The 13,353-nt window shown below is 51.7% G+C and overlaps 3 protein-coding genes across 3 annotated transcripts; 1 reads left to right on the forward strand and 2 right to left on the reverse strand.

The window, feature by feature from the left end:
- The first annotated feature begins 192 nt into the window (after nucleotides 1–192).
- LOC120898075 (CUE domain-containing protein 2) lies at nucleotides 193–2,952 on the forward strand. Its single transcript, XM_040303415.1, has 6 exons — nucleotides 193–584; nucleotides 759–941; nucleotides 1,066–1,210; nucleotides 1,292–1,505; nucleotides 1,582–1,754; nucleotides 1,838–2,952. Exons 2-6 carry the CDS (start codon nucleotides 776–778, stop codon nucleotides 2,034–2,036), a joined length of 897 nt encoding a protein of 298 aa, XP_040159349.1. The 5' UTR covers nucleotides 193–584; nucleotides 759–775; the 3' UTR covers nucleotides 2,037–2,952.
- A 71-nt stretch (nucleotides 2,953–3,023) lies between these two features.
- On the reverse strand, nucleotides 3,024–7,130 carry LOC120898074 (V-type proton ATPase 116 kDa subunit a1-like). The gene is made up of 6 exons (XM_040303414.1): nucleotides 6,103–7,130; nucleotides 5,493–6,017; nucleotides 3,942–5,318; nucleotides 3,653–3,860; nucleotides 3,404–3,575; nucleotides 3,024–3,329 (listed from the first exon to the last, which is right to left on the reverse strand). Exons 1-6 carry the CDS (start codon nucleotides 6,217–6,219, stop codon nucleotides 3,233–3,235), a joined length of 2,496 nt encoding a protein of 831 aa, XP_040159348.1. The 5' UTR covers nucleotides 6,220–7,130; the 3' UTR covers nucleotides 3,024–3,232.
- A 1,979-nt stretch (nucleotides 7,131–9,109) lies between these two features.
- On the reverse strand, nucleotides 9,110–12,666 carry LOC120894662 (V-type proton ATPase 116 kDa subunit a1-like). The gene is made up of 7 exons (XM_040297381.1): nucleotides 12,369–12,666; nucleotides 11,990–12,283; nucleotides 11,716–11,922; nucleotides 11,138–11,220; nucleotides 9,609–11,065; nucleotides 9,369–9,540; nucleotides 9,110–9,291 (listed from the first exon to the last, which is right to left on the reverse strand). Exons 1-7 carry the CDS (start codon nucleotides 12,483–12,485, stop codon nucleotides 9,198–9,200), a joined length of 2,424 nt encoding a protein of 807 aa, XP_040153315.1. The 5' UTR covers nucleotides 12,486–12,666; the 3' UTR covers nucleotides 9,110–9,197.
- Nucleotides 12,667–13,353: the final 687 nt, after the last annotated feature.

Below are 13,353 nucleotides of genomic sequence, written 5' to 3' on the forward strand. Positions count from 1 at the left end.
ATTAATAATATTGTGGGAATCGAACGAACATGGTGAAGAACGCTGCTTAGATGATAATATGGTGGTTTTACTTCATCATTACAATTTGTAAGATACTTCAGAATTCACAAAATCACGTCATCAACAAGTCATTAATTGGTTCTAAACTGTATAAATCAATTAGAAACCCAAATGCCGCGCACAAAGCAAAACAATCGCCACGCTCCAACGGTTCAATGGTACAACAACAAATCTGCTCGAAATCGAGTCGTTTGAAAACGCCTGCTCGACGTCTGACAGCGCCCGGCCGCACACACTCACACATGCGCACACAGTCCAGCTGTCAACGGGCGCTTTTCCACCAGCTGGCTGGGAGCACTGGCTTTGTTTGGATGTTTGGGATTAACAAAAAATAACAAATCTGCAGAATCTGCTGTCCACCTCCCCTCTGTTGAAATCTGGTTCTGGAAATATCGGTGAATTCTGGTCCGCATTAGTGTGTAATTAGGCGTGTAATTGTCCACTTGCGTAGTCCATTTTCCAACCACAGTGTTTGTGCGATCAGTTCGACCAAATCTCAAACAACACAACACAACCGGGGGACGGTAAGGATTATCGATTTTTTCCGTAGCTCCATATGCAGCGGGGCCAGGGTCTCATCGGCGTTTTTTTCTTCTTCCCTCTCTTTCTCTCTCTCACTGCTTGGCTGCGCTCGGGTGGGTGTGGGGACGCTTTCGGTGCATTGTTGTGCGATGTTGTTGTTGCCGCCGTGAGCACAGGAACTCTTAGCACCCAAATGACCAACATCGAGCAGCACCATGACGTGGTTAAGGAAAGCTTTTTTCACTTCATCCGCAAACATATACCGAAAGCGGACCTGAGCATCGTCGACGAGATCGTGCTGTCGTACGTAATATCCATCCTCGAGGAAGCCTCCCAGGATCCGTGCTTCGATGTGGAAGGTAAGGGCGAGCGAGGGGAAGAAGACCGTCTTCAAACCCCCCTGACCAACAATTTTCCTCGATCGAATGGCTATTGATTGTGTGCATGCGTGCGTGTGTGTTTGTGTGCCCTTTTTCGCTACAGGCTTTATTGAGATGATGTCGGCGTACTTTAACGACTTTGCGAACATCGAACCGGAAACGGTGTGCGCCTGGATATTCGAGCTGGAAAATCAAATCTCCAACAAGAACCCGAACTCGAAGTCGGAATCGAACAATCTGTCGCTCAAGTATGTGTCCCGGGGATGATGGGCTTTTACAAACAAAGCTCATTTATTGTTTCCTCTCTCTCTTCCTCTCTCTACCACCAGCTCGCTGTCCCTGGTCGATATGATACCGGAGGAGAAGCTGCGGGGACGCCATTCGTCCGAATCGGACCGAGAGGGGATGGGGCACGACTCGCACAAACGTACCCATCGCCTGTCGGACAGCGATGGCGGCTCGACCGAGGGCTGCAACTACGACCTGTTTGCGGAGCAGTGCGACATTCTGCAGGAAATGTTTCCCGACAGTTCATTTATCGAGGTATGTGAGGGGGGGGAGGGGAAGGTCAGTGTACGGAACGAAAATGTATCATTTTCTTCTAAACATTCACTCGCAGGTCAAGCATTGCACTCTGATCGCGAATGGAGACGTCGACCGGGCGACACAAATACTGCTCCATCGGCAGGAGGCGGGCCAAAGCCTGAAGGGCCCATCGAACAATATGCTGCAGGCGAACAAACCCCACCAGCAGGTGGACGAACACGAGCTTAAAAATCGCATCATCTCCAAGTACGTATTAAAAGCGTCTTTCGAAACACAATTCTATGGTGCTACTCCCGAATCTCTCTCTCTCACACACACAACTCCGGCAGATATTCGTACGTGGATAAGGACCGAGAGGACAGCCGGGAGTACAAACCGGTCGCCCCGAAGGTGGAGCCGAAGAAGATGATCCGATACCGCGACAACAAGATCGTCTCGTTCAAGGGCGAACGGTACACGGAGGTGTCGCGCCGCGGCGGCGAGGAAGAGACTGAACTCAAAAAACCTAAGAAACCTATCTGTCCGTAACTAATGATACTCATCAGCCCCACACTCACTAGTTCATAGCGAAACGTTAAACGCTTCATCGAAGCTGCTGTAGTGCAACCAATCCCCGCTGGACGTGTAACGTGTTCCACGATCGCCCCCCCTCAAAGACCGCCACGATTGGTGGGACTTTGGGTGATCGTAACCATCCCCCCTGCCCCTTCCCTCTGTGCAAAAGGGCATGCTGCTGATGCTAGCTGCCCGTTAATCTCAAGACTTATAGTCATTCTTCTCGCAGTAACACAAAAACAAAACCCATAACCCATCATCACCTGGTCGGGTGCGCCCAATGGTCGCACCAACGCACAGTGTGGTTGGTGTAACATCGATCTGACGAACCGAAAGTTCGGCGAAGAGTTCAGCAATGAGATAGTAGTAGTTTATCACCCCTCCCCACCCCCCACCCCCCTCACTCCCCCCAGGAAATGTGGCAATTTTCAGCTACCTTATTTCAACGTATTTTATAGTTGTACAAAATGAGCGGATGTGTTCTCGTAGGCGTAACGGCGTATAGTCAAGTTGCGGGACGGCATGTGGAGGACGGTGATTCGATTTTGTGGTAGGCAAAAACATCTCCTGTGTACTTAATTTATATTATGTGTGTGTGTGCAACTACACAGACAGTTTTCCTCATACCGAAAAGGGGAGGTGCGAGAAAAGAGAAGTTTTTCTTGACGCGCCAACCCTGCTCTAAAGTGGATGGAGAGCCGGTGAGCTGAGCATCGATATTCTAATGGGTTCCGTTACTACTTAGTTCCTTTGCAAGGGAAACCAGTGCCGCTTCCTCCTGCATTCCTTCTCTTTCCTTTGTATTATTAATTAGGTAATCGTAATATATACGTGTATAATAATATTAACAGTAATAAAAAGAAAACAACAACATGACAGTCAACCTTAAGCACAGTGCCAGAGTCTGCGGTTGATTAGGTCATCATGGTTTGGGAGAAATTAAACGCGACACACGCATGATGCAGTTATGCCGTGCAGATAGTACTTGCATTTACGATTGCACTACTACTACTACTACTACCACCGCTAATTTTGCTTGGGGTATGAATCGACGGAACCGGGCGAGAACCGTACAGAACCGTGCATACCCTCCAATACTACAAGGGTGTATTAATCATCATTTTTTTTCCATTTAATAAAGTTGTAGGACGGATAGGTCGGCCACTCCACTACTCCAAGTCGTCATCGCTGTCGATGATCAGCTTGAACGAGAATGGTTGGAAACCGTAGCCCAAGCCTTCGTAAAACTTGCTCATGAACTCGACCCTGTGAGGGAGGGAAGAAGGAAAGCGATTTGAAATGACGAAACGTTTAAAGGGAGAAATGGGCCCATTGCTTACCAGTGCAAACGAAGCGTATGCAGGAAGGCGGACAGTCCTTCCATCATGACGAGAATGGCGAGCGTAAACAGGGACCAGGCGCCAAAGACAAAGTACAGCATGATGGCACCCTTGTAGGAGGTTTGCTTCAGCCCCATCGACAGCACCATGTTCCACAGCACCTCGGACAGTTCTGGTGAAAAAGAGGAGGAGAAGGATGATGAATGGAAGCGATGCTGAGAGAAGGCGCGTTCCCAGTGTGATGCTTACGGGCATGGGCAAGGGACAGAGCCCACAGACGCAGGTAGGACGCAGTGTGCGACACGGTGCTGAGCACGTACTCGATCGTGTGAATGGCCTGATGGATGAAGATTTCCGCCATCGGCTCATCGTCGTGCGAATCGTGCGGTTTCGGGCTGGAGGAAGTGTGGTTCGAGTCACCGGCCTGGTGAACGTCGCCATTGTTCGGGATGGGTGTCTGTAAGAAAGCCGAGCAAAGAAGTTATGAATTTTCTTCATTTAAGGGCACAGAAATTGAACCCGAACTCTTCCAACTCACCGGCGAAGCGTTCTTGCGCTTGAACATCAAATAGAACGGCTTGCCGAGCAGCATCCAGGGAATGCAGAGCAGCGCAATGAACACGAACGTGCGCTGCAGCTCGTTCTGGCCCTCGAACATGAACTCGTCGCAGCCGTGGAAGGGTTCGGAGTTTTTAAACAGCATCATGTTGATGAACATAATCAGCACGGACGGGGCGCAGCCGGGCGTGCGGGGCTGGTAGTCGGTTTTGGCCGTGTAAGCGATCCACTTCATGAACATCATGAACACCATGTAGGCGAACAGCAGCACCAGGAAGATGATTTGCGGCAGAAACTCGAGCACGATGCTGATGCGCTTCTTGAAGAAGTTATGGTTGACCACGCTCATGCACACGCCGAAGATCATGTGCACCACGCCGAAGATGATGGACAGCTTCATCTTGTACGAGTTGAGGAAGATGATCTTGTTCGAAGCGAGCTGCCACACCGGATCCAGCCCGATCGGGTAGATCTCGGTGTCGTAATCCGTGGAGCCCGGGTTGAGCGTAAGATCCTTGTTCGTCATCACCGTGGACGTGTTGTAGTTGATGCTCCAGGCCGAACCGAAGATGTTCATCGACTTGGAGAAGATGTCGTTGTACACGAACCCGGTGTACATGGAGAACAGTCCCATCAGCAGGATGATGTACCGTCCGCCGAAGAAAATGTTCCAAATTTCGTTGGTCGACTTCTTCGCACCGAGCTTCTTCTCGCCCGTTACCATCCACAGGCCGAACAGCGCCATGATCATACCGTGCCCCAGATCACCGAACATAATACCGAACAGGAACGGGAAGGTGATGATCGTGTACAGGGCCGGATTTGCCTCCCGGTACGAGGCGATACCGTACGCGTCGATCAGATTCTGGAAGCCGCGCGTAAACTTGTTCGTCCGATTGTACGTCGGCGGTGCTTCGTTCGTGTCGATCACGTTCAGGAAGGACGGGATGGTGCTGCCCACCGCAGCCGACCCATCGGAGAGCGCTTTCTGCACCTTGGGCAGGTCCGGCACCGGCACCCAGCACTCCCCGATCAGACACTTCTTCGTGACGTCCATGTTGAACAGGTTGAGCGTGTGGTAGATCGCCTTCATCTTCTTCACCATGATGCGCCAGCTGAACAGCTCCTTCGCCACGCTGGCCAGCACGATCGCCCGGTGGTCCTGCGTTTGGTTCAGCACCATCCGCAGGTCCTCGAGCCGGGTGCAGACGCCCTTCACCATGTCGGTGCGCTCCGAGCCCGAGCTGGGGCACGGGTACAGCGACACGTGGTACCCGGTGCACACCTTCTTGATGCGCGCCTTCAGCTGCTCACCTTGGAAGAACGCCACGAACACGGTTTTGAAGATTTCATTGCCCTGCGCGTTCGGAGAGAAAGAACGGGAGGAAAGCGTATCAACCAGGAGCGCTCTCGCTCTCTCTTTCCTTTGCTATTTTTGTACGCTAGTGGCCCATTGCTATTTTGGCACCACTATTGTTATAGATAATTTTAGGAAACCCTTTTCCTCCCTGCAACCCCACCGCTATCTTACCGTGGCCGGATCTTCCAACGGTTCCTCCAGCTCGACCTGGCGCAGAAAGATGTTACCGCGCGAGATGCGCCACAGCATCCGCTCGAAACCGGGCATCTTTTCGCGCTGGATGACGCCCGCCACGAAACCCAACCGCCCACGGCTCTGGGCCGCGGTCGGGTCCTCCGCGATCAGGTTGCTCTTCGCCGCGTCCGTGCTCACGATCACCTCCTGCTCGAAGAAGAACGATTGCGTCCGCTCGAGCACGTGCTTCAGCTCGGTCAGCTCAAGATAGTTCGACTTCAGGTTGACCGCGTTCTGCGACAGCTCCAGTATTTCGTTCTCCGTCTTCTCGAGCCGCGCCTCGAGGTCGATGATTTCGCGCGGGTTCGGCGCCCGCGGCCAATCGTCCACCGAGCACTCCGGGATCTGCACGCTGTCCTTCTTCACCTCGCCCTCGACGTAGCGCAGCTTGCGCTCCATCTCGTCGCAGCGGCGCACCTCGCTGACAAACTTGCGCTGGAACGCGTTCACGTCGGCGTTCAGCTAGAAGAGATGCGCAGAGGAGGAGAAGTTGTAGTGTTGTAGAGGCCACAGTTCGATTCGACAGATACATGCGCCATCGACTTACGTCACGAAACTGGACGGCGCCCGTTTCACCCAGCTCGGAGACGGACGTGTAGGCCGCTTCCGGTTGAATAAACATCTGGCACAGGGCCATCTCCTCGCTCCGGAACATCATCGCCATGGTGGTGGCGGGGGCTGGGGGGTTCTCCTACAAGCTGAAATCAAGCTGCCCGGGAGGGCCAACACAAAAACGAGCCAGTGAAAGTAATTGTTCACCAATTAGTTTAACGAGCTAACAAAAAACGAGGCACCGATAGCTGCTCTAAACGACCCCCGAAAGCGGTGTTCCTCGCCTCACCGACTGTGTCGAGAGGAGCATGAGATCGAACAGGCAGAACAACTCGTGATACCTATCACGTGACTGCCTTGCGCTTGCGATCGTTTGCACACAAAGCCTGTTTGAAAAATCAATCACCTGACAGCGGTGGTCGAGCAGCACGGAATTCGCCAAATCTGCCTGCCTACGGTTCTACACGCTTCCACACACTTACTTTCACCCTCCGGTACGCACTGCCTCTCTCTCTCTCTCTCTCTCTCTCTCTTCACACAACTCCCCGGTGACCCTGATGGTCCGGTAGTCGCGCTTTAGTTGGTTTTGCGGATACTTTTAAAGTTCAAGGACGGCAACGGCGCCCGATCGAGCGTGGAGCTTGCTGATCGGGTGTAGAGTCTTCCGGTCGAGTGTCACTGAACGACTGAATCAAAGCAGCACAGCGCGGTGCGGCACCACAACGGCCGGATCGCTTTCGGGCTAACCGAGCAATCGATCGCGATCTTGTGATGCTTTCGGGCACGCGCTCGCTGTCTCTTTCTCTCTGTCGTGGTCGCCCCACCACAGCAAAGCAGTACGCGTCACACGACGCGTTCTAATTGCAACGGCCAACTAGACGAGAGATGGTGGCTGCGGGCAGCTGGTTGTTTTTGTTTGTCCGCCACTGTGCGTGTGCGTGTGTTCGAGCGCGCCTAACACTGGGTTTGTTTTATTAGATCTAGCTGCGGGTTGGTACTGTCCCAGCGCCACACAGCGGTATCAATGTAGCACACTTGTACTGTTTTCACTGTTGGTTGGAAGATCGGAAATGCGATGCTTACACTTACGCCGATTGCGAGCCCCGTTCCGGATCACGTGGTGTTGCTAACGTTTTTGACGATGACGATCGCAATGACCAGTCGTGGAGGAAGGGTTGCTCGCCCCTTCTCCCCCACCCCGGGCTGGTGTCACTTATTTGCAGATCCGCACTAATTTGCACCACAAACAGCTAGCACCTCTCCCGAACAAACTCTCTCACACACACAAACTCACACACACACACGGAGCGCGCGATCATGTGACGAAGAATGATGACTCTGTATCCGCTGTATGCACACACGGAGATGCAACCTTTAGCGTGGTGTGCTTATCACTAAACGAAGCACGATCGACCAATACCTCGCGGCAGCAGCAGCACCAGCAGCATGATGTTCGTGAACGACGCCACGCTATAACCCTCCTCTCCCCCCGCCCCGGACACACCCAACACAGCGCAAACACGCACTAACTAACTCTCCGAACGCCTTTTTTTTTTTCTTACAATGGGGTTGGAAGGTCACGCGCACTCGAAGGGCGGCAGCACGACACGGCGGGGCCTTTGCTGGGCGGATCAGGTGCGCGTTCCATTTCGATTGATCGAGCCATTTTCGATCGTGTATGTCGATCGATCGTGGTAGTGGTGGTGGTACGCACGTATCGCGACTGCATCCGGAGTGTGCTAGACGGCCGGACGGAACGGACACAGAGACACAGAGAGGTTGCGGAGAGTGATACGGTAGGCTTGGCTACACATTTTTTGGGGATGTAATTGTGTGTGTATGTGTGCTGGATGCAGCGGCGATGTGTGGCCGGTTGAGTAAACATTTGCTCTTCGGGGAAGACGAGTCGGTTGTGGAGCGAATTTCTCGTTAAAGGGAAGGCTAGTACAGTGCAGTGACTAGACCCACGACCGGAGCGCCGTACGTTACACACCTCTGTGCCGGGGGGCTTGTGCGAAGCTAAATGTTTGTTGTTACGAGCGTTGTAACATTTCGTAGCTAGTATTACGATGATGCAAGATGATTGAGTTACAGAACACCGTTTGTTATCAGATTGAAATCCATTCCGACAAGCGGACTTAGTTTGATGACTATATTGCTTCCTTCGTACATGTTTTTCGCCTTAGCTGTGATCATACCAGATATACCTCATTGGGAAAAAAGACTTCGTACAAAGCGATTGATTGACGACATCATCCCCCAAAGCCGTTGAGTAACGTTTTCCACATGTTTCTCACTTAAACTACGATTGGTTTGACGTGAAAGACGACAACGGTCCCACAAGTCACAGCTTATCATCTACCGGTAGCTATCCAAGGGAACACTGCTAGTTACAACACTGTTCAGGTTCCGGTATATTTCTCGGGAACTTCTCCTCCTATCCCTAGATTCTATTGTTTCAAAAGAGCTCCGTAAACCGTTCGTAAGGTCACCTTCCTCCATACAGCCACCATAAGCAAAAGGTGATGGTAATGAAGGTTTGTTCTTCCCACGATGTACTGATATCTGATGCAAATTGATGATGTCTTCGTTTGGATATGAATGTTGAAAGAATTGGAGAAAAATCCTGATCAATTCTTTGAATTTTCTACCATCGGATAGATTCTTATTCATAAACAAAGTAATAACTGTTATAAGCCATGTAGAGCTGGGATTTTTTTAACGACATCTTGCTCTGAAAGAAACCGGAGCGGCTAGTGATGATGATGATGATAATGATGATAACTCCAACCCAACAGAGGTTTGAGATGGACAGAAGTCTTATGGACAGAAGTAACTGTGCGATACTTATCTAATGTTAGGTATGAGCATTGTCTTCGCATCCATTAGCACAACTCACTGGATACAAACACCCAAAACGACCAACATAGTTACATCCAAGGAAAAAGGATATTTTGTGATATAAAGTAGAAGTAAAAAGAAATCCTCAACTCAAGCATCACTTTAAGTTGCATTCTATACCATCGTTTATTTCATCAGTGGCATCTACAGGTCGGTAGCATACTTCAACCTCTCTCTAAACTGATCGGTTTAGTCAGCTTCTTCCTCCTCCAGTATAGCCTTGAACGAGAACGGCTTGAAGGCGTAGCCCAAACCTTCGTAGAATTTGCTCATGAACTCGACCCTGTTTTAAGAAGAAGAAAATTCAGTAGATAGAATCAATTATTCACTTTTCGATTACAGTTCCACCACTTTTCATACCAGTGCAGACGAAGAGTGTGCAGGAAGGCGGAAAGTCCCTCCATGCCCACCAGGATGCCAATGGTCAGCACGGACCACGGCCAAAACACCAGCCAAATCATGATGGCACCAACGTACGAGTCATTTCGCAACCCGATCGTGAACACCATGTTGTACAGCACCTCCGATAGCTCTGAAAACATAAAGGGATTTAAAATAAATACCGAAAAGCAGTCCAACGATTCGTCCATCCAAACTTACGGGCGTGAGCCAGCGACAAAGCCCACAGTCGCAGGTAGGACGCAGTGTGCGAGATGGTACTGAGGATGTACTCGATCGTGTGGATCGCCTGATGGATGAAGATTTCGCTCATCGGCTCATCGTCGTGATGATTGGAGGAGGAGGATTGATGTGCCACCTCCGAACCGTGCTCGGTGCTCTTGCCCTTGCGCTTGAACATGATGTAGAACGGCTTGGCCAGCAGCAACCAGGGGATGCAGATCAGCCCCAGCACGATGAAGATCACCTGCAGCGTGTCCTGACCTTCGAACATAAACTCCTTGCACGTATCGAGCGGCTCCTGGTTCTTGAACAGCATCATGTTGATGAACATGATCAGCACGGACGGTGCGCAGCCCGGCTTCAGGTGATCCTCATCCGTGACCGCGCTGTACATGATCCACTTGAAGAACATCATGAAGCACATGTAGGCGAACAGCAGCACCAGGAACATCATCTGCGGGATAAACTCCAGCAGAATGTTTACCCGGCGGTTGAAGTGATTGTGGTTGACCAGGCTCATGCACACGCCGAAGATCATGTGCACCACGCCGAAGATGATGGACAGCTTCATCTTGAAGGAGTTCAGGAAGATGATCTTGTTGGTGGCCAACATCCAGAGCGGATCCAACCCGTACCAGTACACCGTTTCCGAGTAGTCGGTTGTTGGGTTGAGCTGCAGCTCCTTGTTCGTCATCACCGTGGACGTGTTGTAGTTGACGCTCCAGGCCGAACCGAAGATGTTCATACCCTTCGAGAAGACGTCATTGTAGACGAAACCGGTGTACATGGAGAAGATACCCATCAGCAGGATGATGTACCGACCGCCGAAGAACAGCTGCCAGATTTCCTCCTTGTTCTTGTCCAGCGTCTTCTCCCACAGCACCATCCACATGCCGAGCAGGAACAGGATCAACCCGTGCCCCAGATCACCGAACATGATCGCGAACAGGAACGGGAAGGTGATGATCGTGTACAGGGCCGGGTTAGCCTCACGGTACGTCGCAATACCGTACGATTCGATCAGGTTCTGGAAGCCACGCGTAAACTTGTTCGTCTTGTTGTACGTCGGCGGATCCTCGTCGGTGGCGATGATGTTCAGGAACGACGGCACAGCGCTACCCACTGCTGCCGAACCGTTCACCAGGGCCGTCTTGACGTCCTGCAGACCGGCCGTCGGTACCCAGGCCTCACCGAACAGACACTTCTTGGAGACGTCCACGTTGAACATGTTCAGCGTGTGGTAGATGGCTTTCACCTTCTTCACGATGATCTCCCAGTTCGGCACCTCCTTGGCCACGTTCAGCAGCACACGCTGGCGTTGGTCCTGCGTCTGGCCGAGCACCATCTTCAGATCCTCGATGCGGGTACGCACCCCACGCAGCATCTCCTCCCGCTCGTTGTACTCGTTCGGGCACGGATACAGCGACGCATGGTAACTGTGAAGGAAAGGATTGGAACATATTCACCGTTGGAAGCAGAACCGTTTGATGCTGCCTGTTGGCACTTACCCAGCGCACACCTTCTTGACGCGAGCCTTCAGCTGTTCGCCTTGGAAGAACGCAACGAACACAATCTTGTGCACCGAATCACCCTGGAGCACGAATGGACAAGATAAAATGAGCACGTCAGCAAACAGATGGTAATGCACGGTAAATAGAGATAGGGATCTTAAAACAACCCAAAAAAAATGAGGCCAAATATCTCGCTATCTACAGCAGGAGGTCGAATAATGTTGTTATATCATCATCAGTTTCATAACTTCTGCACGATCACCGAACTAGAGAGAGAGAGCATTTTTAGCCCAAATTTCACTAATCTTTCTTAATTGCACGAACAAAACGGTGTTTTTTTCTTCTTCACTCGCTTCCCATCAGTACGCCACTTACACCTCGTGACCTTATCTGCTCAACAAAAAGCTGAACAACTGCCCCATGTGACCAGCTGCGCCAATCGAAGTTGTTACGCTTGTGAAACACGCACCGCAACAACCACTCGATCTCGTCTGACGTCTGATAAAACACACGTACCGCACAATGACCCGCACACGGGAACAGACACACGGGTCACAGGCGTTCACAAAACTTACCGTTTTCGGATCCACCAGCGACTCCTCCAGCGTGGCCTGGCGCAAGAAAATGTTACCACGTGACACGCGCCACAGCATGCGCTCGAAGCCGATGATGCGTTCGCGCGAAATCACGCCCGCCACAAAGCCGAGCGGTTTGCCATCGTTGGCCGCCTCGCCGCCAGTCGCCTCCAGGTTCTGCACGTTCGATTTGTCCGAGAAGAACACCTGCAGAGGAGAGGGCGTTTGTAAAAGTGACCCCGATCGGGCGAACGGTCGCGACGGTTGCGCTTACTTGAGTCTTCTCCAGCACATGCTTCAGCTCGGTCAGCTCCATAAAGTTCTGCAGCAGCGCATTGTTGTTCTCCGACAGCTCCACGATCTCGTTCTCCGTCTTCTCGAGCTGCGCCTCGAGGTCGATGATTTCGCGCGAGTTCGGCGTGCGCGGAATCACCTCCGGCATGTCCGGGATGGCGACCGAATCCTTCACGATCTCGCGCCGTATGTAGCCGATCTTGCGCTCCATCTCCTCGCAGCGCCGGATCTCGCTCGTGTACTTCCGCTGGAACATGTTGATGTCCGTGTTCAGCTGTGAAGATATGGAGAGAGAGGAAAGGTGGTTTTGGAAGGACTTATTGGAGGCAAGGGGCGAATAACTTGCTGGTGGTTCTTACGTCACGGAACTGCGCAATGCCCAGCTCACCCAGCTCGGCCACCGATTGGTAGGCAGCTTCCGGTTGGATGAGCAGCTGGACCATGCTCATCTCCTCGCTACGGAACATCGCACCCATGGTTGGTGTTGTTCGGAGGAAGTTACACTTCCTGCACTATTCACTATGTAGACCACTTCAAGTACTGCACCAAGAGCACCGAGATGAACGACTGCCTTTCGTTTTGGGGGCCGCTGTTTCACGACTGTTCCGTTCCACTGCTGAACGGCATCTGCTCTCCACGTCCAGAGAGTGACGCGAGCCAATGCTGGGGTCGGTTTTACCTGTGATAGCGGTATCTTACATTTAGCATGTCGTGTACAGCGCCCCGCGATAAGAACGTCACGTGAGACTTTGAGGTAAGTTACAGAACTACGGGCCATCATATGATGATTGGGCATCGGGCGGTTTTGTGAGCGACATTCCAGGGACTTGGCAAAGAGGCTATTTGCCTATTACAACTAAGCTTAGGAATCAATATCAATCGGACAAGTAACCATAGGACCAGCCAACTGATTGACTCCAAGGCATCTAAAAACTTCTTTCTAAATCCTTCAATGCATTCCATACTTCATAGTTATCTCATTTAAATAGAGCACTACAACCCTATTCCCATAACTCCATAAATCTTCGCCGGCGGCACTACGGTTCATCACTAATCCGTTGCCCTCGTTGTCGCCTTCCCTTCCTTTGTAGGCCTGGTGTCGCCGTGCTTAGGCCGGCTTAAAGCAAATAGGGTTGTTGAAGGGCTTTTTCGGAACGCTCCAGGTGACTCCAGCGGGCTGCGATAACGATTGTGCGATAAGAAGGAAACAACCATCTACACCACAACGCCGTACGCCGTCACACGCTGACGCGCACAGACATTGCCAATGCCGTGGTAATTAAACACACAGGCAAGTTTATCTGCCCTGCAGCAACTGTCCCTGCACAGAAGCCTTTACCCGGG

This window comes from Anopheles arabiensis, chromosome 2 (genome assembly GCF_016920715.1).
Source record: "Anopheles arabiensis isolate DONGOLA chromosome 2, AaraD3, whole genome shotgun sequence".
Lineage (NCBI taxonomy): Eukaryota > Metazoa > Arthropoda > Insecta > Diptera > Culicidae > Anopheles > Anopheles arabiensis.